The 22,177-nt window shown below is 40.5% G+C and overlaps 1 protein-coding gene across 3 annotated transcripts in view; it reads left to right on the forward strand.

Annotated features, from left to right (window-relative positions):
• The window catches only part of SGK3 (serum/glucocorticoid regulated kinase family member 3), a 35,954-nt gene that overhangs the window by 888 nt on the left and 12,889 nt on the right, over nt 1–22,177 (forward strand). For all 3 annotated transcript variants that reach the window (XM_070747873.1, XM_070747872.1, XM_070747874.1), the window contains exons 2-5: nt 307–377; nt 16,125–16,320; nt 18,781–18,864; nt 18,997–19,069. In XM_070747873.1, the coding sequence (XP_070603974.1) occupies nt 16,243–16,320; nt 18,781–18,864; nt 18,997–19,069 (235 nt within the window). In that variant the 5' untranslated portion in view covers nt 307–377; nt 16,125–16,242. The remainder of the gene's footprint in view (nt 1–306; nt 378–16,124; nt 16,321–18,780; nt 18,865–18,996; nt 19,070–22,177) is intronic.

Genomic DNA, 22,177 nt, shown 5'->3' on the forward strand with positions numbered 1-22,177 from the left:
TGTAAATCGTTGAAACGAAGTAGAACTCCGTGTAAATCGGAGTCTTCGGAGAGGGGCGGCATACAAATTTAATATATTATTATTATTATTATTATTATTATTATTATTATTATTATTATTATTATTATTATTATTATTATTATTATATGCTGAGCAGTTTTCCCCCTCTGCTGCTAAACAAGTCTTAAGCAGTTAGTGATGGGAGGTGTTTGATTCCTTATTGACCCTAAAGAACCACTTAAGTATATATTCGACCCTACATCTCCCCAGTGTTTATTTTTTTTCTTATCCCTTCCTTTCTTTCAGCTGGGGCTCTGTATAAAGGACTGTTTCTAAAAAGAAAACAACTACAGCATGGATTTTGAAAAGATGCCAAGGTAAGAAAAAAAGAGATCTGTCATAACAAGTCTGACAGGCTTTAACTGGGATATTTGTAGCCTTAGGAAATATATCTGTCTTTGTCAATTGTACACTGTTGCACTTGCATAGAGAAATTTGGTTTAGGTAAGAAAAAAATACAGTACATACTTTCTGTATGTGCAGTACAGAAAGGTACAGTGGTACCTCTACTAAAGAAATTACCATAATTTGTTCCGTGACCAGGTTCTTAAATAGAAAAGTTCGTAAGTAGAAGCAGTTTTTCCCATAGGAATCAATGTAAAAGCAAATAATGCGTGCAAACCCATTAGGAAAGAAATAAAAGCTCGGAATTTGTGTGGGAGGAGGAAGAAGAGGAGGAGAACAGTCACTGCCCAGAGCAAAGGAAGCATTTCTTTTCTCTGGGTGCTGGCAGAGGTTTATTCCCTCTCCAAATGCCCAGAGAAAGGAAAATGCTTCATTTGCTCTGGACTGCCAAAGTCTCCTTAAGTGCCACCGAGATGGCCGGGATTAAAGGGGGAATGGCAGGAAACTGGCCGGGCCTTCATGCCGCTCTCAAATTTCCTGGGAAATTTTTCCGGGTTCGGGTTCTTAATTAGAAAATGGTTCTTAAGAAGAGGCAAAAAAATCTTGGACACCTGGTTCTTATCTAGAAAAGTTCTTAAGTAGAGGCATTCTTACGTAGAGGTATCACTACATATTGAAATTTATTTTGTAAATTTATTTCCACATTTATGCTTTCTGATTAATTGCCAGATAAAATTATGATTGAGTGAGATTAAGTCTTTTTATACAGATTCGTTTTTTGACAGTTCTTAGAAACAAATTAATGCACTGCTCAAAAAAAATAAAGGGAACACTTAAACAACACAATATAACTCCAAGTAAATCAAACTTCTGTGAAATCAAGCTGTCCACTTGGGAAGCAACACTGATTGACAATCAAATGTGCAAATGGAATAGGCAACAGATGGAAATTATTGGCAATGCCAGACCTCATGTGGCTGGAGGGTGTCAGCAGTTCCTGCAAGATAAAGGCATTGAAGCTATGGAATGGCCCGCCCATTCCTTAGACCCAAATCCGATTGAGCACATCGGGGACATCATGTCTTGCTCTATCCACCAATGTCACGTTGCACCACAGACTGTCCAGGAGTTGGCGGATATTTTAGTCCAGGTCTAGGAAGAGATCCCTCAGGAGACCATCTGCAACCTCATCAGGAACTTGCCCAGGGGTTGTAGGGAGGTCATACAGGCACGTGGAGGCCACACGTAATACTGAGTCTCATTTTGACTTATTTTAAGGACGTTACATCAAAGTTGGATCAGCCTGAAGTGTGTTTTTCCAATTTAATTTTGTGTGTTACTCCAAATCCAGGCCTCCATTGGTTAATAAATTTGATTTCCATTGATGATTTTTGTGTGATTTTGTTGTCAGCACAGTCAACTTTGTACAGAACAAAGTATTCAATGAGAATATTTCATTCATTCAGATCTAGGATGTGTTATATGAGTGTTCCCTTTATTTTTTTTGAGCAGTGTATATTGGATCAAGAAAGAATTTAAAAAGAAGCCAACTTTCCTCTGAAGTATAACTGAAAGATTATATTACTGATCTTTAGTTTTGAATTTCAAATTATTCCTAGGGGCATTTTGACTTTGAGACAGCTTATTTACAGAATGTGACACTATAATATTTTAGACACATTTAAATCAATAATGCAAAAGCTCCTCGTGATTTTATTTATTTATTTATTTTACCAACAGATTTTCTTAAATATTTCCAGTGCTAATTATGCAGGTAGTAAAGTAGAGATAAGTTTCTCAAGGCATATTTTTAAAAGAGATTTGTAATTGGAAATCCATAGGAGACTCTGTTGGAATACTATTTTATGCAGGTACTAAATTAGATGTCAGTAATTTTTGGATTGTTGTTTTAGGAACATAATAAAGTATGTCCTATTTCTTACTTACCGTATTGTATTTGTCATATTGAGCTTCTAAAGTATTTAGACCACTGCAGGGAATGGGAAGAGAAAAACTATGTCCAGAAATTAGGACAGAGAGGAACAGATGAGTTTCACTAAGGGAAATTAGTCAATACACAATTTCTCCAGAATTTCATTGTATAAAAACATTGCGTAATTGAAAATGCACTGTAACTAATAAATGAAGATAATGGTATGTAGTTTTTAAAAAACTGTAATGAGTAATGAACAAGCCTTCACATTTTTTACAAGTTTTCATCAAATAAAAAGGGCAAGTGAAAAAAAGAACATGGGAATATCAACAATATGGCAGCACGATGCATTTACAGATCACAATGGCAATTGTGATCTAGAATTGCTGTTGCTAAGTGACGTAGTAAAATGCAACATGGGTACCTTGATTGATTATCACAATTGAGCCCAACATTTCTGTTGCTAAGCAAGACAATTGTTAAGTGAGTTTTGCCTCATTTTACGATCTTTCTTGACACAACTATTAAATGTACTATTGCAGTTGTTAAGTTAGTAACATGGTTATTAAATGAATCTGGCTTCCGCAGTACCACTTAATTCATGGCCTTAGAAGTTCAAATAATCACTGAATGGGAGGTTATGACATTGGACTATCTGTATAGCGCAACTGTAAGACTATCCAAGATACATTTGCAATCTATATTTCTCTTGCCTTGGAATAAGACCCATAATGGTATCAGCTCTTTAGCAACTTCCTCAGATTGTAATTATGTTCAAGCAACATTGTCATGAAATCATCCCTTACAGCAGGAGTCTCCAACCTTGGCAACTTTAAGACTTGTGGACTTCAACTTCCAGAATTCCTCAGCCAGCAGAGAAATTCTGGGAGTAAAAGTCCACAACTCTTAAAGTTGCCAAGATTGGAGACCAGTATTGGGTTCCTACTGGTGTGCCTGACACCATCGCACTGGTAGTGAAAATGGAACTGCGCAGCAGTTCTAAGTGATTGAGGAGCAGGTAGGTGCGTCTGCAGGGGATTTGGCTTCTGCACATGCGCAGGAAGCCAAATCTCGTGCAAGGACATTCATGCGTGCGAGATTTTGCCAATTTTGGGGGGCATTGCTTCTGTGCAGCAAAATGATGCCGAAAATCGGCAAAATCTGGCATGGGGCACATGTCCTAGTGCGAGATTTGCTTCCTGTACATGTGACGTAAAACAAACATTTGGGTTATTTACAACACCATTTCTATCAGAGGTTCTTATCAGAGATATGTACATTTATACATTGCTTTATTAACATTATGATTGCTCATTCTTTGTACTATAAATAAAATTACTTCTACTATTAAACTCTTAAAAGAATATCCATGTATAGTTTTGCTTCATTTATCATTTCTTTCTTTTAACCAGTTATAGAAATTGTCCCATATTCTGTAATAGTCAGAATCCTCTTTCTCTTTCAGTTTCCTTGTGAACATGTCCATTTTTGCACAATCCATAATTTTTTAAATTATCGTTTCCTCTTTCGGTGTCTCTTTATTTTTCCATTGCTGCGTATAACCCATCTTTGCCGCTATCAAGATATGAATAATCAAGCACTAAATTTCCTTTTTATAAATCTTGTTAAAAACACCTAATAAAACATTGGCGTGTGATTGAATACGTATTCTAGAGATATATTTTTACAGTGTCCTCCAACAAATTTACCATGTTCTTTCCTTTACTACCCAAGTACAACTGTTCACATGAGTGGGCTGTAGGAGAATGAAGTTACCTCAAGAGGTTATTGTATAGTGAATTATTTCTGCTCTGTTCTTGGAAGGTGAGGCAATCTTTTCGTTCCCCTAGAAGTAAACAAAGTCTTTACCTCTTATTACCTTCCAAAGGACAAAATGTAATTGCCTAGTGATTTTCTGGGAAGTACAAAATACGTTTTGTTGTTATAAAAAATAAAATGGGAAAGGGGCATTTCTGTCTGTGATTTTTTTAAAGATCAGTAAAACTAGTGAAACAGTTTGAGTTTCTTAGAACCAAATATTTCAGGACGTCAAAAACTATTTTTCATCCTTTCTTTTTTTATAAAGGATGACTAGGAAATGTTCAGCATATATAAAATAGAAGTAGAATTTGAAATAAGGTGAGAAACCTTAGTTTGTCCTGTTATATTGAAGTTACTATTTTGCTATATACAGGGGTGGGCCCGACCCTGAACAGTGGGGAATGCGGTTCCAGTGGTGGCAACCAGTGCTTCCTCAGACCTCCGACTGGCCTGCCCTGCCACAAACACTGCCTTCTCCGCCGTAAGCCCTTCATTCTCCCGCCGCGAGCCCCTCGCTCGCCTCTTGCACCAGCTTCCCCCCACTGCCTGCGTTCGTGCCGGCTCCCCCCACCGCCCTCGCTGCCGTCGTTTGCCCCACCGCTCATTCTGGCTCCCTCCACTGCCCATGCTCGCGCCGTCTCCCCCCTCCGCTCGAGCTGCTGTCATTCGTCCCGCTGCTCGCGCTCATGCCAGCTCCCCACCACCCACACTGCTGCCATTTGCCCCGCACTCGCACCAGCTCCCCCTACCGCCTGCGCTCGCACCAGCTCACCCCACTATCCGTGCTACCGCCATTCGCCCCAAGAGCGAGAGACTAACGAAGATGAACGGCAGCACCGCGGGTGGCCACTTACCTTATTTTTGTTTGTTTCCGGGTGCAGAAGAGAAAAAACCAGAAATCTTGCACACACACATCCTTGCACGAGATTTGGCTTCTGCGCATGTGCGGGGAGGTGCACACAGGACGCACGCTCGCACTCCCAGCCCATTCTGGTAGGGCCGGGAATGGTGGCCCACCCCTGGTTATATAGTATTACATGACTTACTTACTTACTTACTTACTTACTTACTTACTCACTCACTCACTCACTCACTCACTCACTCACTCACTCACTCACTCATTAGATTTGTATGCCGCCCCTCTCCGGAGACTCCGGAGACTGCTAGGACCTAAAGAAATCTAAGCTGACATCTCAATGTGATCAATTATGTTCTTATAGTAAAAAAATTCATTGTTAATGGTTAATGAGCTGTGATACAACTTTATCATAAAACACTGTGGCTTTCTATATAGCTTTCCAAGATGTAATGAAATAAGGTACAAAAAACCCTGTGAAGTAATATTTACGAGTAAAGTTGGAGTATAAATACTCTGAATGCTGACTTTGAAATATGTTCTACTAAATATGGTCAACCTTATTTATGATCAGGGTTTAGCTCTAAAAGAGAGCTTACACATAGGAGTGGGATAAATACAATAGGAGTTCAGATTTTCTACAGTCTTGCATAATTTATGATATGGCCAGAGATAATTACAACATTTTGCTTCTTTTTAAAGGATGATTGTGACATTTCTGGGAAGTGAAACAGCACTGAAAACAAAGAAGTGGCAGGAGTGAGAAAAAAGGCCCTTGAAAAGTAGCACTAATCATTCTTGCATTATAAAAGGGTGGTTTAGTATTATCACATGCAAACAGAAAGTTTTTTAGTATATGAAGAACTAACAAGGAAATCTTTTAATGATTGTGTCATACAACAGAAGAATTTGTCTCATCTTTGTTTTAATGTTTTTCTGTTCTTGTAACTTTATTTCTTTTTTCAGATAATTGTTTTGGAGGCAGTGTTGTGTCAGAAACTGTGAGAATAACTCTGGAGACAAGCTTTTGTCTTGTTCTCAGAATTCTTCGTAAAGTTGAAACATATATAATAACATTCAGTATGTTAATTTACAGTCACTTTAATGTGTGCACCTGGTACTGCTGGTTTTGAATCCCAAATTCATTTATAAAGTAGAAGCTTGATTCAAATAACTAGAATTCACTGAATGTATTAAACTGCTGACTCACACCAGGAAGTCAAGATAAAACAAATCCCCACTGAGATACTAATTTGTAATGCTGGTGTCCAAAGGTGGTTGCTTTGTATCTCCAGAGCTGAAGCAGATCTCAAAGAAGTCCACAGCAATGTATGGCAAAGAAACTGAGCATCAATAATAAGATTGATAGTGCTATTCTGAGACCCATAAAGAGTAAATATTTACGGTAATACAACAGTCTTAGTTTAAAATTCCAGTGGTTATGGTGGTTTTCTTCCCCAAAAGGAAGCTAGCCTTAAATTTAAAAAGTATTCATAAGAAAAAATATATATAGACAGACAAAAATCTAGTCCAAAGCCATTTTTCTCCTTGCCAAATTAAGATGATAACTTTTGCAGAAAGTTCACCTGTCAATTAGGAAAGTAAGGAGAAAGAGAGAGTAATTAATTCAAGCTAGTTGCCTGTAAACAACTTATCCCACTTATAAACTGAATTCTTATCTGGAAATTTCAGCTATTCTCTTTCCCATACATTGACACTACAGACATATACTGCAGGGATGCTTGAAGGCACACATGTATACATAACTATCCTATGGTGGTTCACCTCCTAACACTCCAGTCGATCGCACTCAGTGTTAGTGGGAGGTCATAGGTCGACTCCTAGGTCCCTCCCTTGTGGGGGTCCTCGGGGTTGGTCCTTTCCCCCCTGCTGTTTTATATCTACATGAAACCGCTGGGTTAGATCATCTGAGGGCACAGGGTGAATTACCATTAGTATGCTGATGATACGCAGCTATACATCTCCACCCCCTGTTCACTCAGTGAAGCAGTGGAAGTAATGTGCCGGTGCCTGGAGGCTGTTAGGGTCTGGATGGGTGTTAACAAGCTCAAACTCAACCCCAACAAGACAGAGTGGCTGTGGGTTTTGCCTCCCAAGGACAATTTCATCTGTCCATCCATTACTCAGGGAGAGGAGACTTTTGACCCTCCTCAGACAGGGTCTGCAACTTGGATGTCCTCGATCCACAACTGACCTTTCAGCTGTGGCGAGAGGGGCCTGGTGCTCCAGTTACAGCCCTATTTGGGCAGGGGGTCTCTACTCATAGTCACTCATGCACTTATCACTTTGAGGTTCGACTACTGCAATGCTCTCTACATGGGGCTACCTTTGAAGAGCATTCAGAAATTACAGATCGTGCAGAATGCAGCCGTGCGAGCGGTCATGGGCCTTCCTAGGTATGACCATGTCTCTCCAGCATTCCGCAGGCTGCATTGGCTGCTGATTGGTTTCTGAACACAATTCAAAGTGTTGGTTATAACCTATAAAGCCCTACATGGCATCGGGCCACAGTGTTTACAGGACCGACTTCTGCCGCATGAGCCCCAGTGACCAGTCAGGTCTCTCAGAGTCGGACTTCTCCAGGTCCTGTCAACTAGACAATGTCGCTTGGCAGGGCCTAGGGGAAGAGCCTTCTCTGGGGGCTCCGGCCCTCTGGAATCAGTTCCCTCCAGAGATTTGTACCACCCCCACCCTCCTTGCCTTCTACAAGAGTCTGAAGACCCATTTGTGCCGACAGGCCTGGGGACATTAGACATCAGTCCATGGCTCACAAATGGAATTGTTAGAAGGAGAGTGATTGGTTTTTAAGAAATTGGGATTTTAGATCAGTTTAGTTTTTTAAAATTGGATTTAAGATATTTTGTATTGTTCTTTTATATGCTGTAAGTCTTCGGACAGGGGCGGCATATAAATCCAATAACTAACTAACTAACTAACTAACTAACTAACTAACTAACTAACTAACTAACTAACCTTCATTTCTTGCCAGAAACAGCAAAGAAAAAAAACGTGGACCAAATTTTATATTGCATTTCTATTATAGGTGAGCTTGTGTTGAGAAAGAAATGCCTTTATTTTCAATTGTTTGGGGTTGTGATATTAGATAACTAGGATATTTCATGCCCATGCCTTCATTTATTGCCAAATACCACTGTATTTGAAAACAAAGCCTGTCTTCAGTCCAAGGTTTAGGACAGCATGACTATGAATCCCAGAATCATTCTATGTGTGGGTGAAAACAGTGCCGCGTTTGTATTCATAAGAGTGGAAGAAAGCTACTCATTGCAAAAGCTACCTCTCCTGAACAATTCTTTCTAATCTTGTTTTTGAATATATTATTATCCTTGGAACAAAAAAGCAGGTGCTGGTGTAACACTACATTTGCTGTATCTATTTGAAAAGAAATTGTTGGACCCTTGTAAGCTGGTCAGTGAGATCATTGTTTGTTTATTTATATTTCATGTTTCATTTCTATATAGGTTATTCTCCAACTGGCTCTGAAATCTTGAAGGAGTTTGTTGTGTAAAACACAAGTAAAATTTTGCCTCATCCTTAATATGTCCATTATATTAATGTGAAAATGGGAAAGCAATTATTACACACAGTTGAGACTGCTTTTGGCAGTCTATTCTGCCTGGCTTCATCTATTGATCCATATTGCACGAATTGGACCCGCTCTTAAGTATTTTATTTAATTGCTTTCATGTGCAGAATAAACTTCCTAAAGATGCACCTACTCTCAAGGAGGGACATGAGAAAGTTTTTTGTAGATCGTTCCTAAAACATGGAATACTTTTATTTGAATGGTGTATGTTTATTCCATTTGTTTATTTGTCTATTTCTGTCCAACCTCGACTTGCAGGCAAGGTATATTATTATTTGCAGGACAGATTCATGATTTAACTTGATAGCTTATATTGGAAATCTGTACAAAAGAAAATAGTCTAGGCATCTATTTAAATATTGGGATTAAGTTATTAAAGTGTTGCTGCCTCTGAAGACCCCTGAGTTTGCAATCCACTGCGGTGTTCGGAGCCGTTTTTTGCCCTGGAGTGCGGAACGCCAGAAGGAAAATCAGCTGGGAGGCGGAAGATGGCGGCCGCTAGCTGTCATTAAGAATCTTGACGGGACCAGGAGCTAACTGGGGCTCGTTGGAGCCGGAGACTGAAAACTGAGCCGGGCGGATTTGGAGGACGACTGCCCCTTTCCTTCCTCCCCGACGGGCCCAGGAACCGAGCGTGGTATGGTGGGAGCGCTCGGTGCTGGAGGGGCCATCGGGCGGAGGGCTATTACGGAAGAAGTGGGGCGGCCGTTATGGTGAAGGAAGCCGGAGGAGCGTGGTGGAGGCCAGTGAGCTGTGGCATGGCTTTGGAACAAGAAGGAAATCATCCCTTCGGAGGTGGAAGCCGAGGAGAACATTGTGGAGGCTACTGGCCTGGGCCGAGGTTTGTAGCGACCGAAGGGTGGCGATGCGGTGTTGCGGAGGGATTGGAGGACTGGTGATGTCACCCGACAACTACAGAGACACGGGGAAGAGGCTAGGCGGAACATCGAGAGCTGGGCAGTACTGCTGAGTCAGAGGGGCCGAGACTGGTGGCTGAAACATAGAGAACTACAAAGCCTACCTCAGAGACTTTGGAGGACAGAACCCATATACTTAGAGAAAGACCTGAGGGTGTCAGCCTGTGGCAGGGGTTGTCACCACAAATCTGAACAAAATACACTAGGACTTCTTTCCTAAACATCTTTCCCTGAACACCCCTACCCCAAAACTCTCCCCCCACCCAAAGCCCTCACCTTTTAGATCTGAGAACTGAGGTCTCATTGCTGACCTGATGGACAATTGATTATACCATCAAACAAAATTAGTTTATATTAACTTATAATTTTTATCTTATATTTTTATATACTTATATTTTTAATGTTTTAGTGTTTTAAATTGTTATTAACTGCTATTTTACACTGTTACTAATTTAATTGACTTTTAACATAATTGGGGTTCTAAAGTAATGGATGACTGGGATAAATATGCTTGTGGGTATGAGTGGAATGACTGGTATGATTGGGTGGGGGTGGGTGGGGTTATGGTATGGATGAGTTGAGTGATAGTAGTGTGAATGATAGGTCTGGCCCACCTGACGCTCGGGAGACAGGAGAGGAAGGGGCACCGATCTCTGGAGTGGCAGGGGGTCGGAATATCCCTGTGTTGCTGGAGAGAGGCAGATATGGCGGGGGCCACAGAGTTAGCCGTTCCAGGGGAACGAGGGATCGTTGCTTAATAACGGTCCCTTGTTCTGGCTCTGTGAGCCCAATCTTGGGTACTGGTGGTGAGTGTAACTCTGGCCCTGGGCTCATGTTGCTGCTGCTTAATGCCAGGTCGGTGGTAAATAAAGCTCTCCTCATCCGGTATTTGATCCTGGATGAGGAGGCCGACCTGGCATGTATTACTGAAACCTGGCTGGGCCCAGAGGGAGGTGTTCCTCTCTCTGAAATTTGCCCAGCCGGGTTTCAGATATGGCATCAACCTCGACCCCAGGGAAGGGGGGGGGAGGAGTGGCTATTATAGCCAGGGAGAGCCTTTCCCTGCGTAGACTCATTGCTCCGGAAATTGCGGGTTGCGAGTCTCTCTTGATGAAGTTGGACTTAGGGGTTCAGGTGGGCTTATTTCTCACGTACCTGCCTCCCAGCTGCGTGTCAAAAGCCCTGCCTGTGCTACTCGAGGAGGTAGCCGGGTTGGCGGTGGAGTTCCCAAGACTCATTGTCCTGGGGGACTTCAACCTGCCGTCACTCGGCGAAACCTCTGGGTTGGCACAGGAGTTCATGGCCACCATGACAGCCATGGACCTGACTCAAGTAGTACAGGGTCCGACTCACAAGGGAGGGCACGCACCTGACATGGTATTCCTTTCCGAGCAACTGAGTAATGGTCTGAGACTAAGGGGCTTAGAAGCATTGCCTTTGTCATGGTCAGACCATTTTCTACTACGGCTTGACTTCCTGGCTCCAATCCTTCCCCGCAGGGAGGCGGAACCAATGAAGATGTTCCGCTCCAGACGCCTGATGGACCCAGAGGGCTTTCAGACGGCGCTTGGGGTTATTCCAGAGGCACTCGTCCACAGTTCGGCGGAGTCTCTCGTGGAGGCCTGGAACAGGGCTGCGGCGGAGGCTCTTGACCGGATTGCGCCTTTGCGACCTCTCCGTGGCGTTAGACACCGTAGAGCCCCATGGTTCAATGAGGAGCTCCGGGAGTTGAAACGCCAAAAGAGATGTCTAGAGAAGCGATGGAGGAAGAGTAGGTCTGAATCTGATCGAACACTTGTAAGAGCTTTTATTAAGACTTACAAAGTGCCGCTCAAGGCGGCAAGATGCACGTACCATGCCGCCTTGATTGCATCAGCGGAATCTCGCCCGGCCGCTCTGTTTAGGGTGACCTGCTCCCTTTTCAACCAGGGGGGAGTTGGGGAGCCCTTGCAGAGTAGTGCCGAGGTTTTTAACACGTTTTTCGCTGATAAAGTCGCTCAGATCCGGGCCGACCTCGACTCCAATTGTAAAACAGAGTTGACTGACAACGAGTCAGTCGAGGTGACTGGGGCACGTACTTGTCCACCTGTCTGGGAAGAGTTTGATCTGGTGACACCTGATGAAGTGGACAAGGCCATTGGAGCTGTGAGTTCCGCCACCTGTGTACTGGATCCGTGTCCCTCCTGGTTGGTTTCGGCCAGCAGGGAGGTGACACGGAGCTGGGCCCAGGAGATTACCAACGCTTCCTTGGGGAGGGGAGTTTTTCCAACACTCTATAAAGAAGCGCTCGTGCGCCCCCTCCTCAAGAAGCTCTCCCTGGACCCAGCCGTACTTAATAACTATCGTCCAGTCTCCAACCTTCCCTTTATGGGGAAGGTTGTTGAGAAGGTGGTGGCACTCCAGCTCCAGCGGTCCTTGGAAGAGGCCGATTATCTAGGTCCCCAGCAGTCGGGTTTCAGGCCTGGTTACAGCACGGAAACCGCTTTGGTCGCGTTGATGGATGATCTCTGGCAGGCCCAGGACAGGGGTTTATCCTCTGTCCTGGTGCTCCTTGACCTCTCAGCGGCTTTCGATACCATCGACCATGGTATCCTTCTGCACCGGCTGGAGGGGTTGGGGGTGGGAGGCACTGTCCTCCAGTGGTTCTCCTACCTCTCTGGCCGGTCGCAGTCGGTGTTAGTGGGAGGGGTCAGAGGCCGGCTCCTAGGTCTCTTTCTTGTGGGGTGCCTCAGGGGTCGGTCCTCTCCCCCCTGCTATTTAACATCTACATGAAACCGCTGGGCGAGATCATCCAAGGACATGGGGTGAGGTATCATCAATATGCTGATGATACCCAGCTCTACATCTCCACCCCATGCCCAGTCAACGAAGCGGTGGAAGTGATGTGCCGGTGCCTGGAGGCTGTTGGGGCCTGGATGGGTGTCAACAGACTCAAACTCAACCCGGATAAGACGGAGTGGCTGTGGGTTTTGCCTCTCAAGGACAATCCCACCTCTCCGTCCATTACCCTGGGGGGGGAATTATTGACCCCCTCAGAGAGGGTCCGCAACTTGGGCGTCCTCCTCGATCCACAGCTCACATTAGAAAACCATCTCTCAGCTGTGGCGAGGGGGGCATTTGCCCAGGTTCGCCTGGTGCACCAGTTGCGGCCCTACCTGGACCGGGACTCATTGCTCACAGTCACTCATGCCCTCATCACCTCGAGGTTCGACTCCTGTAATGCTCTCTACATGGGGCTACCTCTGAAAAGTGTTCGGAAACTTCAGATCATGCAAAATGCAGCTGCGAGAGTAGTCATGGGCTTACCTAGGTATGCCCATATTTCACCATCACTCCGCAGTCTGCATTGGCTGCCGATCAGTTTCCGGTCACAGTTCAAAGTGTTGGTTATGACCTTTAAAGCCCTTCATGGCATTGGACCAGAATATCTCCGAGACCGCCTCCTGCCGCACGAATCCCAGCGACCGATTAGGTCCCACAGAGTGGGCATTCTCCGGGTCCCGTCAACTAAACAATGTCGGTTGGCGGGCCCCAAGGGAAGAGCCTTCTCTGTGGCGGCACCGGCCCTCTGGAACCAGCTCCCCCCGGAGATTAGAACTGCCTCTACTCTTCCTGCCTTCCGTAAACTCCTTAAAACCCACCTTTGCCATCAGGCATGGGGGAACTGAAACATCTCCCCCTCGGCATGTTTAATTTATACATGGTATGCTTGTGTGCGTGTCTGTTAGTATATGGGGTTTTTTAAATCTTCAAATATTTTAAATTTAGTCGGATTATTTATGATTTGTTCCACTTGTTGTGAGCCGCCCCGAGTCTTCGGAGAGGGGCGGCATACAAATCCAAATAAATAAATAAATAAATAAATAAATCATGTCTGTGCTGTAACATGGGAAGAAAATAGCACAAGGATTTAAAGACTTTTTCTTTTGCTTTGTATATCAATAGTATACACATAAATAAATACATAGGCATATAATTGTATGTGATTTCAACATATAATATGTAATTGTGGAATTTAATTGTCTTGTGTTGTTTGCACTGAGTTCCATTATTTTACATTCAAGGCTGGGCAAATTGAAACTTCTTTTCTTTTCTAGCTGTCAGTGTATTTTTGTATGAGAATATTATACTTGCATACCAGACTGTATGCCTATTCTTTACGGATTAGAAGTCATTTATTTTTGAACTATTTGCTTAGATTTGCTCTTTGCAAGTTTGGCTGCATAAAAAAATGAATTTCTCAATATGATTTTCTTTCCCTGGACTGTTTGTTTAGTCTCTTGCCAGAGAGATGAGATCCTGCCAGGATCATCAAATCTATTTCTTTGCCCATTATTTGATACTTACATTTCATCATTTGATGCTTAGGTGTTAAATGCAGTACTTAGAGCAATAGCTTATGTTTGCAAAAAAAAACCCCTAATCCTGGGATAAAAAAGGCCCTATAAATCTTTTTATAAATGTGATTATTTATTTATTTATTTATTTATTTGCTCGAACATGTTTGAACAGAATCTAAGCTTCTGGGCGCAACTGAAAGCCTTTGAGCAGATCTAACTCTGAGTCACAGACACAATCACAAGCCAGGTTGCATAAATATTGTAATTCAGCAGCCATGTTTTACGTTTTATGTTCACCAGCATGATACACATCTTAAATTAGCAGCTTAAAACTGAACCAGTCTTTTTTCATTTTTCATGTTTTCTTTTGATCTGTGCATACATTAGGATCCTATCCATTGGGGATTATTGATAAGAGAATTAATTAGAATCTAGCTTTTCAAAGGAAAATACCAGGTTGCTTTAAGGCAACATATCATATTTTATATTAGGCAGATACTAGCTACTCTGAGTAGAATGTTCTGGTTCACATGTTATAGTAAACCATAGTGTGGTTTGTTTAAGGCTGTTATATTGGCCAAGCCCAGCCTTGGTGCTTTATAAACCATATTCATGGTATAGTGTTACACACAAATTCAACTATTATTTTGAATTATTAACTTACGAATATATCAAAAAATACATAGGCTGACAAATAGCAGGCTGCAGACAATCTCCTTTCATTAATGGTAGAAAACAGCTTGGTTGGTTGGCATTTTTTTGCCAGCAGAATAAGGAACAAAATATGTTTTCACAGCATCTGAGCATGTGCAGTGACATCATTATCAAAGCCCACTCTATGTTACAGCATAACTATATAAACGTTTATGCAGAAATATCACTGCAAGATGGTACTTGTCATATCTTCTCCTATTTAGATTAGAAAATATGCATATACAGTGATCCCTCGATTAGTGCGGTCTCGATTAGTGCGAAACGCTATACCACGGTTTTTCAAAAAATATTAATTAAAAAATACTCCACGGTTTTTTTGCTATACCACGGTTTTTCCCACCCGATGACATCATACGTCATCACCAAGAGTCACTTCTCTGTCTCTTTCTCTTTCTTTCCTGTCATTCTCTGCTTCAATCATTTTCTCATTTCTCTTTTTTTCTCCCCTTTTTTCTATCATTTCTCTCTCTCTTCCTTCCACTCTTCTCTCTCTCTCTTTCTTCCTCTCTCTCACTCTCTTCCTTCCTTTCTCATCTTTCTTTCTCTCTCTCTTTCTCTATCTTGCTTCTTCCTCTCACACTCTCTTCCTCCCTCTCTCATCTCTTTCTTTCTTTCCTTCTCTCTCTTTCTCTATCTCTCCCGCTCTTGCGAGCGAGCGAGCGGCCGGGCGGGTGAACGGGCGAGCGAGCGGCCGGGCGGGTGAACGGGCGAGCGAGCAGCCGGGCGGGCGGGTGAACGGCGGGCGGGCAGGTGTTGGGGGGGTGGGGGCAGCCGACATTCAAAGCAATCTTTGTCGGCTTCTGCACTTTCGTTGCTCCCCGGCTCCACCATCTGCGCATGCGCGGTCATGGAAAAAGGGCGCGCATGCGCAGATGGTGTTTTTACTTCCGCACCACTATACCGCGTAAAATCGATTAGTGCGGGAGGTCTTGGAACGTAACCCCCGCACTAATCGAGGGATCACTGTATAGACTTAGTAACCCTTCTCCAAATTAAAGATACTGGACTATGTCGGGAAGAACAGATAAGAGAAGAAATAACATAAATATAATTCTACATTTATACTTTTTGAATTATATCAGTGAGAACATATTTATTTATTGTTTGACCATAAAACCTCAACCATAAAAATCCACCTTCATTATTCTGTTCTTCACCTGCAATGGTATGACAATATGTTATTCTTTCAATAGGGTGTGTGATATTTGTCAGGAGCTAGCAGAGCAAATAAAATACATAATTATTTCATATTGCAGTTTACGTACATACAGTATAGTGACAGAAATATTTCATAGTTCTAAATGTCTTCTATAAAATGTATATTCAGATATTTAAAATATATTTCTTGCGTCCGCATGCATAATCTCCAAGCCTTTTTAAAAAAATGAATATTCTTGTTCCACATTCACTTTATAGAAATATGAACTGGGAATAAATTTTTAAAAGAGGAAGTCAGATTTTATAAACCACATCAGTTCTTGTTGCTCATTTCTAATATTTCATTTTATTTAAGGTTTTCATGATGGAATTTAAGTTTACACAATAACGACTATGTGTTTTAAGTCAATGCTGATGATACTTTCTACGTCCTGGTGTGATGGTCTTGAGTTTTTGCTCGAAAGCAACATAAAATGGATCTGAAGGAAAGCCGTCCAAGTGTTAGCATCCCCAGCTCTGATGAACACAGAGTAAAGAAAAAAAGATTTACTGTAAGTATAGAAACAGAAAGGGCTTCATTGTACAGTCAATTTCATAATCTCTTCCTTGCTTAGTTTGAGGAGACTTCAGTGCTACACAAATGAGAATAGGCCGAATTTAACCATTTTTCTCAGGGTCCAGCCACAGAGGGCTTTGGCTTCAATTCCAAATCAGATATATATTCCTATAATCCTATGCTATTCTCCATTAGGCAGCTGAGACCATTAACTTCTGAGTCAACCATGTTGCAACATATATTGCAAGGTTTGGTTTTAGCCTGCAGTGCTGGAACTCCATATAACTTGGGGATCCAACTGTATTCTCACTAGCAGGAAACCCACCTCCTGGCTCCAAGGCCCTGTCCAACATTTAGTTATCTTGTGAGCACCATAACTGTACAGAACAGGGAGTTGATACTATGAATTGTGTCAGCTCCCTCCCATAATTATAGTGGTGATGTTTTAGAAATAACTATGGTATGATTTTTAATTTTTATTAGTTTCTCAAAATGCAAAGATAAAATTAAAATAATGGGAAGTAATGGAAGAAAAAGGAAGGAGGGAAAGTTTAGACGGCGTGACCTGTTGGCCTCCATATTCTATCTATCATGACTATCTGTAATTACCTTTTATTGGATTTACAAATGAGAATGACTAAAGGCTTGAAAAAGCCTTTGGAGAAAAGAAAGTTTTGAAATGAGACCAAATCAGATAACAACAGTCGATTAAAAATTAAATATCAAATTTGATTAAAAATCAAGATTGCCAGAAATAAAAGGAAGGAATATAAAGTTGGTTTGTTTGACCAATGTTAAAATAACACATGTTTAAAATTCTGTTAACTCTTTAAAGATGTTTTGTTGAAATCTCGACTGAAAAGTTGATATTTTATGGATTTGTAGCTAGATAAGGGATTATGATTAAATATATTTATTTGCAAATTTATAAGGTATAAAGAGCTATTAAGTTAGTTTATACTGACGTGCAGCTCAAAAATAACTTCTCTATATATTTCTTTCTTTCTTCTTTTTCTTCCTTTGCACTGTTTATTCTTTTTATTTCTCCTCTCTCTGAGATTAGTTTGTACTTGCTTTTATTATTGTAATTATAACTTTGAATAAAAAATGTTTAAAAAAAACAAACAACAACACCAGGTCATTTAAAACTTAGGTCTGTTTCTATATAGACATGCCAAACAGAAAAGTTAATAAGTTCAGAACATCAGATTCACTTTTATACCTTTGCATATCTATTAACTGGGATCCAGTCAAATCTATTAATATTTAGAATAACTCAGAACATAAAAGGATTTCGTGATTCTGCATACAGCATGATGTACTGTACATAAACAAATTCAGCATAAAAATATTGTCACATCTTTATATTGGCTTTAACTACTTTGATATTCTATGTTGCATATCAAATTTACTGCATTGGTTTTATTTAAAAAGTAGAAAGAAATAACACAGATTATTTTAAAAACTCCTTTAAATACAAATACATTGCATTAGACATTTCCCTTCTTTGTTAGTCTTGGTATTTTACCTATGCTTCTCTGTTCCTTTCATTGTTTCCTGTTCTTCCTTCCCCACCCCATTTCAATAATTTGTTTGGATCTGGTTTCTGTTTTTCGTTTTTAATTTTGGCATTGGGTTTTCTTTTTAATTTCATCTATAGAGCAAATTAGTTTTAACTTTGGGTCAGTCACTCTTTTCATCTCAGCCCATCTCATATGGTTGTTATTGTGGGGAAACTAGGAAGAAGGAATATTGGATATGTTTGCCACCTTAAGTTATTTATAAAATAACAAAGGTGGGATAAACATAAATAAAATAAAATAAGAAATGATAGAACAAGCTACTATATATAAACAGTGAGCAAATCCTGCCCTCAAACACACTGCTAATGTTACCTTGCTGAATAATGAAACATTGGTGAACATTCAAACACAGAAAGCACCAAGCATTCCACATTTTATTAATCTTTGCTTAACGTAGATTATTAGTAATGTTTCTTAATGCAGTTGTTTGGGAAAAAATATGATCACTTAATTCCATACCTGTATGAAATTTGCACTCAGTTGGTTGTCTAATTTATAGGAACTGTTTTTCCTAGATTTTATAAATTGATGATTTCCTGCAAATACCTCAGTTTCTTTCATCAAACATGTCTATAAATGCATTTAGAAGAGGGGTCCCCAAACTTGGCAACTCTAAGACTTATAGATGTCAACTCCCAGAATTCTCCAGCCAGCTATACTGCCTGGAGAATTCTGGCAGTTGAAGTCCAACTTTGAAGACCTCTGATTAAGTAGAAAAAAATATGAATGTGTTCAGCACTGGAGAATGCAATCTATTATAGCATTAAGTCTCTTGATGAAATATTAAATGATAATTAAGCAAATGGGATGCATATACAATAATCCCAAACATTTTTATAACACGTTTCATTAAAAATTGTTTGTATCAACAGGTCTACAAAGTCTTGGTCTCAGTTGGCACTAATGAATGGTTTGTCTTCAGGCGGTATGCTGAATTTGACAAGTTATATAATACAGTAAGTAGGGAAGTTATGCTCATATTAGTGTGAAATCCTCTGAACCAATTTCTTTTGCTATATTGTTGGTACATCATTACTGAGAATTGAACTGATTTCTGATGTTAAATTATATAATTTTATGTGTTTCAGCTAAGGAAGCAATTTCCTACAATGAATTTGAGAATTCCTGCTAAGAGAATATTTGGAGATAATTTTGATCCTGGTAAGCAGATCTCATTTAGTTCTCATTTTATCTTTATTTCAGTATCAGTGATTTCAACTTGAATTAAGCATTTTTGAAGGTTTTCCCCTCTATATAACAACAACAACAGAGTTGGAAGGGACCTTGGAAGTCTTCTAGTCCAACCCCTGCTTGGGCAGGAGACACTACACTACTTCAGACAAATGGTTAACCAATATCTTCTTAAAAACTTCCAGTGTTGGAGCATTCACAACTTCTGGACGCAACTTCTGATCAATTCTTCTAACTGTCAGGAATTGTCTCCTTAGTTCGTAGTTGCTTCTCTCCTTGATTAGTTTTCACCCATTGCTTCTTATCCTACCCTCAGATGTTTTGGAGAATAGCCTGAGTGCCTCTTCTTTATGGCAATCCCTGAAATATTGGAACACTGCTATCATGTCTGCCTTAGTCTTTTCATTAAACTAGACATACCCAGTTCCTACAACCGTTCTTTATTTGTTTTAGCCTCCAGTCCTCTAATCATCTTTGTTGCTCTTTTCTACACTCTTTCTAGAGTCTCAACATCCTTTTTACATTGTGGTGACCAAAACTAAATGCAATATTCAAGTGTGACCTTATCAAGGCATTACATAGTGGTATTAACACTCCAGTGATCTTGATTCTATCCCTTTGTTAATGCAGCCTAGAACTGTGTTGGCTTTTTTAGCAGCTGCTGCACACTGTTGGCTCATGTTTAAATGGTTGTCCATTAGGACTCCAAGATCCCTCTCAGCGTTATTACCGTTGAACAAAGTACCACATATACTGTACCTATTTTGTTTGATAGCGCCCAATGTCAAGATCTTTCAGTAACTTAAGCCTATATAATAATAATAATCATAATAATCATAATAATCATAATAATCATAATAATAATTTATTAGATTTGTATGCCGCCCCTCTCCGAAGACTCGGGGCGGCTCATATTCTAGAGAGTTGGCTATTCCTGCCAGTTTTGTGTCATCTGCAAATTTTATGAGTTACCTATCTATCCCTTCATCCAAATCGGGTAGGCAAAGTTGGCTCTTCTATGACATGTGGACTTCAACTTCCAGAATTCCTGAGCCAATCATGCTAGCTCAGGAATTCTGGGAGTTGAAGTCCACATGTCATAGAAAAGTCAACTTTGCCTACCCCTGGTCCAAATCATTGATGAAGATATTGAAAAGTACTGGGCCTAAAACAGAGCCTTGGGATACTCCACTGCATACTTCCCTCCATGTAAATGAAGTTCTGTTGAGCACTACACATTGAGTGCAGTTGGCAATGCATCTGGTGGTGTTGCTGTCTAACCCACATTTTTCAACTATATCTAATAGTAGGTTATGGTCTACTTTATCAAATGCCTTACTGAAGTAAAATAAATCGACAGCATTCTTCTGGTCCACTAATTTCATCCAGTCAGGCTGATCTGTAGTTTCCTGGATCTATTTTTTCCCCTTTTTTGAAGATGGAACTACATCAGCTCTTTTCCAGTCCTCTGGCAGTTCCCCAGTCCCCCAAGGTCTTTGAAAAATATAGTTCAATGGTTCTGAGATCTTGTCTATCAGTTGATAAAATTGTGATTAGTTTTATTAGTGTTATCAAAGGTAGGAATAATTCGGTTTTTAAATGAATGAATCTGAATATAGGCAGGTCTTAAAATTCCCGCTTTTTAGTCTGATGCCTTAATCAGTAGTCCAAACTGGTATTGCATTGCGTTGTATTATATTGAACTTTGCTGTACTGTACTGCTACTGCTTGGCAAGCAGCATGCATTTAGAATAGTTGCAGCAATCTGGAACCATCTGATTATCATTTCTAACCTTCCCAATTGGCTCCCAATAAACATAATCAATGAGGAAGCCAGATTCACTTAATGAACACATGATTCACTTAATTACGATAATTCACTTAACAACTATGAAAAAAAATATCATAAAATTGGTTGTGACTCTCTTAACAATCCCCTTGCTTAACAACAGACCTTGTAGTCTTAATTGTGTTTGTAAGGTGAGGACTACCTCTATTGTAGTTCTCAGGTTATAACCATAATTGAGACCAGAGGTTATGTTAATACTTGTATTTTATTGTATTGTATTGCACTGCACTGCATTACATACCAAGCTAATAGCAGTTATTGGAAAAATTTAAATATAAATAGACTGAATATGAATGCTTGTTTTGTACCATCCACATGATGTAATAGGCTTACCAGTATTTACCAATCATGTTCAAAGAAAATTTAAGCTAAAGCTAGGAAATATTACATAAGGAAGCTTAAAATTTTTGTATATTTATTCAAAAAGTTCTGTGTATCTCTGATTACATAGAACCTCTTTCACTGCATTCTATGTAGCCTAGGTAAAATATTATCTGAGTTTCAAAGCAGCTTTTATATATTATTGGTTTTTTTATTATCAGTTTCTTCAAGTGTAATTTAGGATTAATAACTAGCTTCTGATTTGAGATGCCCTGCTTTCTTATATTTTCCTCCTAGCCATGCTTATTTCAGTTATTTTCCCATCCCTGATTTCCTACACAGGACAATGTATTACTGTGCTAATATTAATAAAAATGTGTTTGTATTGATCATATTTTCAGATAACAAAAGTTATATAGGAATGATAGATTTGTTAAAATTTTCAAGTATCTATTCATTATTATTAGTATTAGTAGTAGTATTAATCAAATTTGTATGCCGCCCACTCCAAAGGATTCTGGGCGGCTCACAACAATGAATACCATATTTCACCATATCCTCCTTCTTAAAATGACTGCACCATTAAATCTATAGTTTAAAGGATTTGGAACTTAGAACTAAGGAGAAATTTCCTGACAATAAGAGCAATTAATAAGTGGAATGACTTGCCTCCAGAAGTTATGAGTACTCCATCACAGGAGGTTTTTGAAGAAGAGATTGCATAACCATTTCTCTGAAATGATATAGGGCTGTGATGGCCAAACAATAGCATGCTTGCACCAAGTGGCACGCAGAGCCATATTGGAGGGCACACAAGGCCTATATCAGGTCCAGTACATATGCACACACTAGCCAAGTGATTTTTGGCCTTGGGGAAGGTCGTTTTGCCCTCCGGAGTCTTCAGGAAG

This window comes from Erythrolamprus reginae, chromosome 3 (assembly GCF_031021105.1).
Source record: "Erythrolamprus reginae isolate rEryReg1 chromosome 3, rEryReg1.hap1, whole genome shotgun sequence".
Classification (NCBI taxonomy): Eukaryota; Metazoa; Chordata; class Lepidosauria; order Squamata; family Dipsadidae; genus Erythrolamprus; species Erythrolamprus reginae.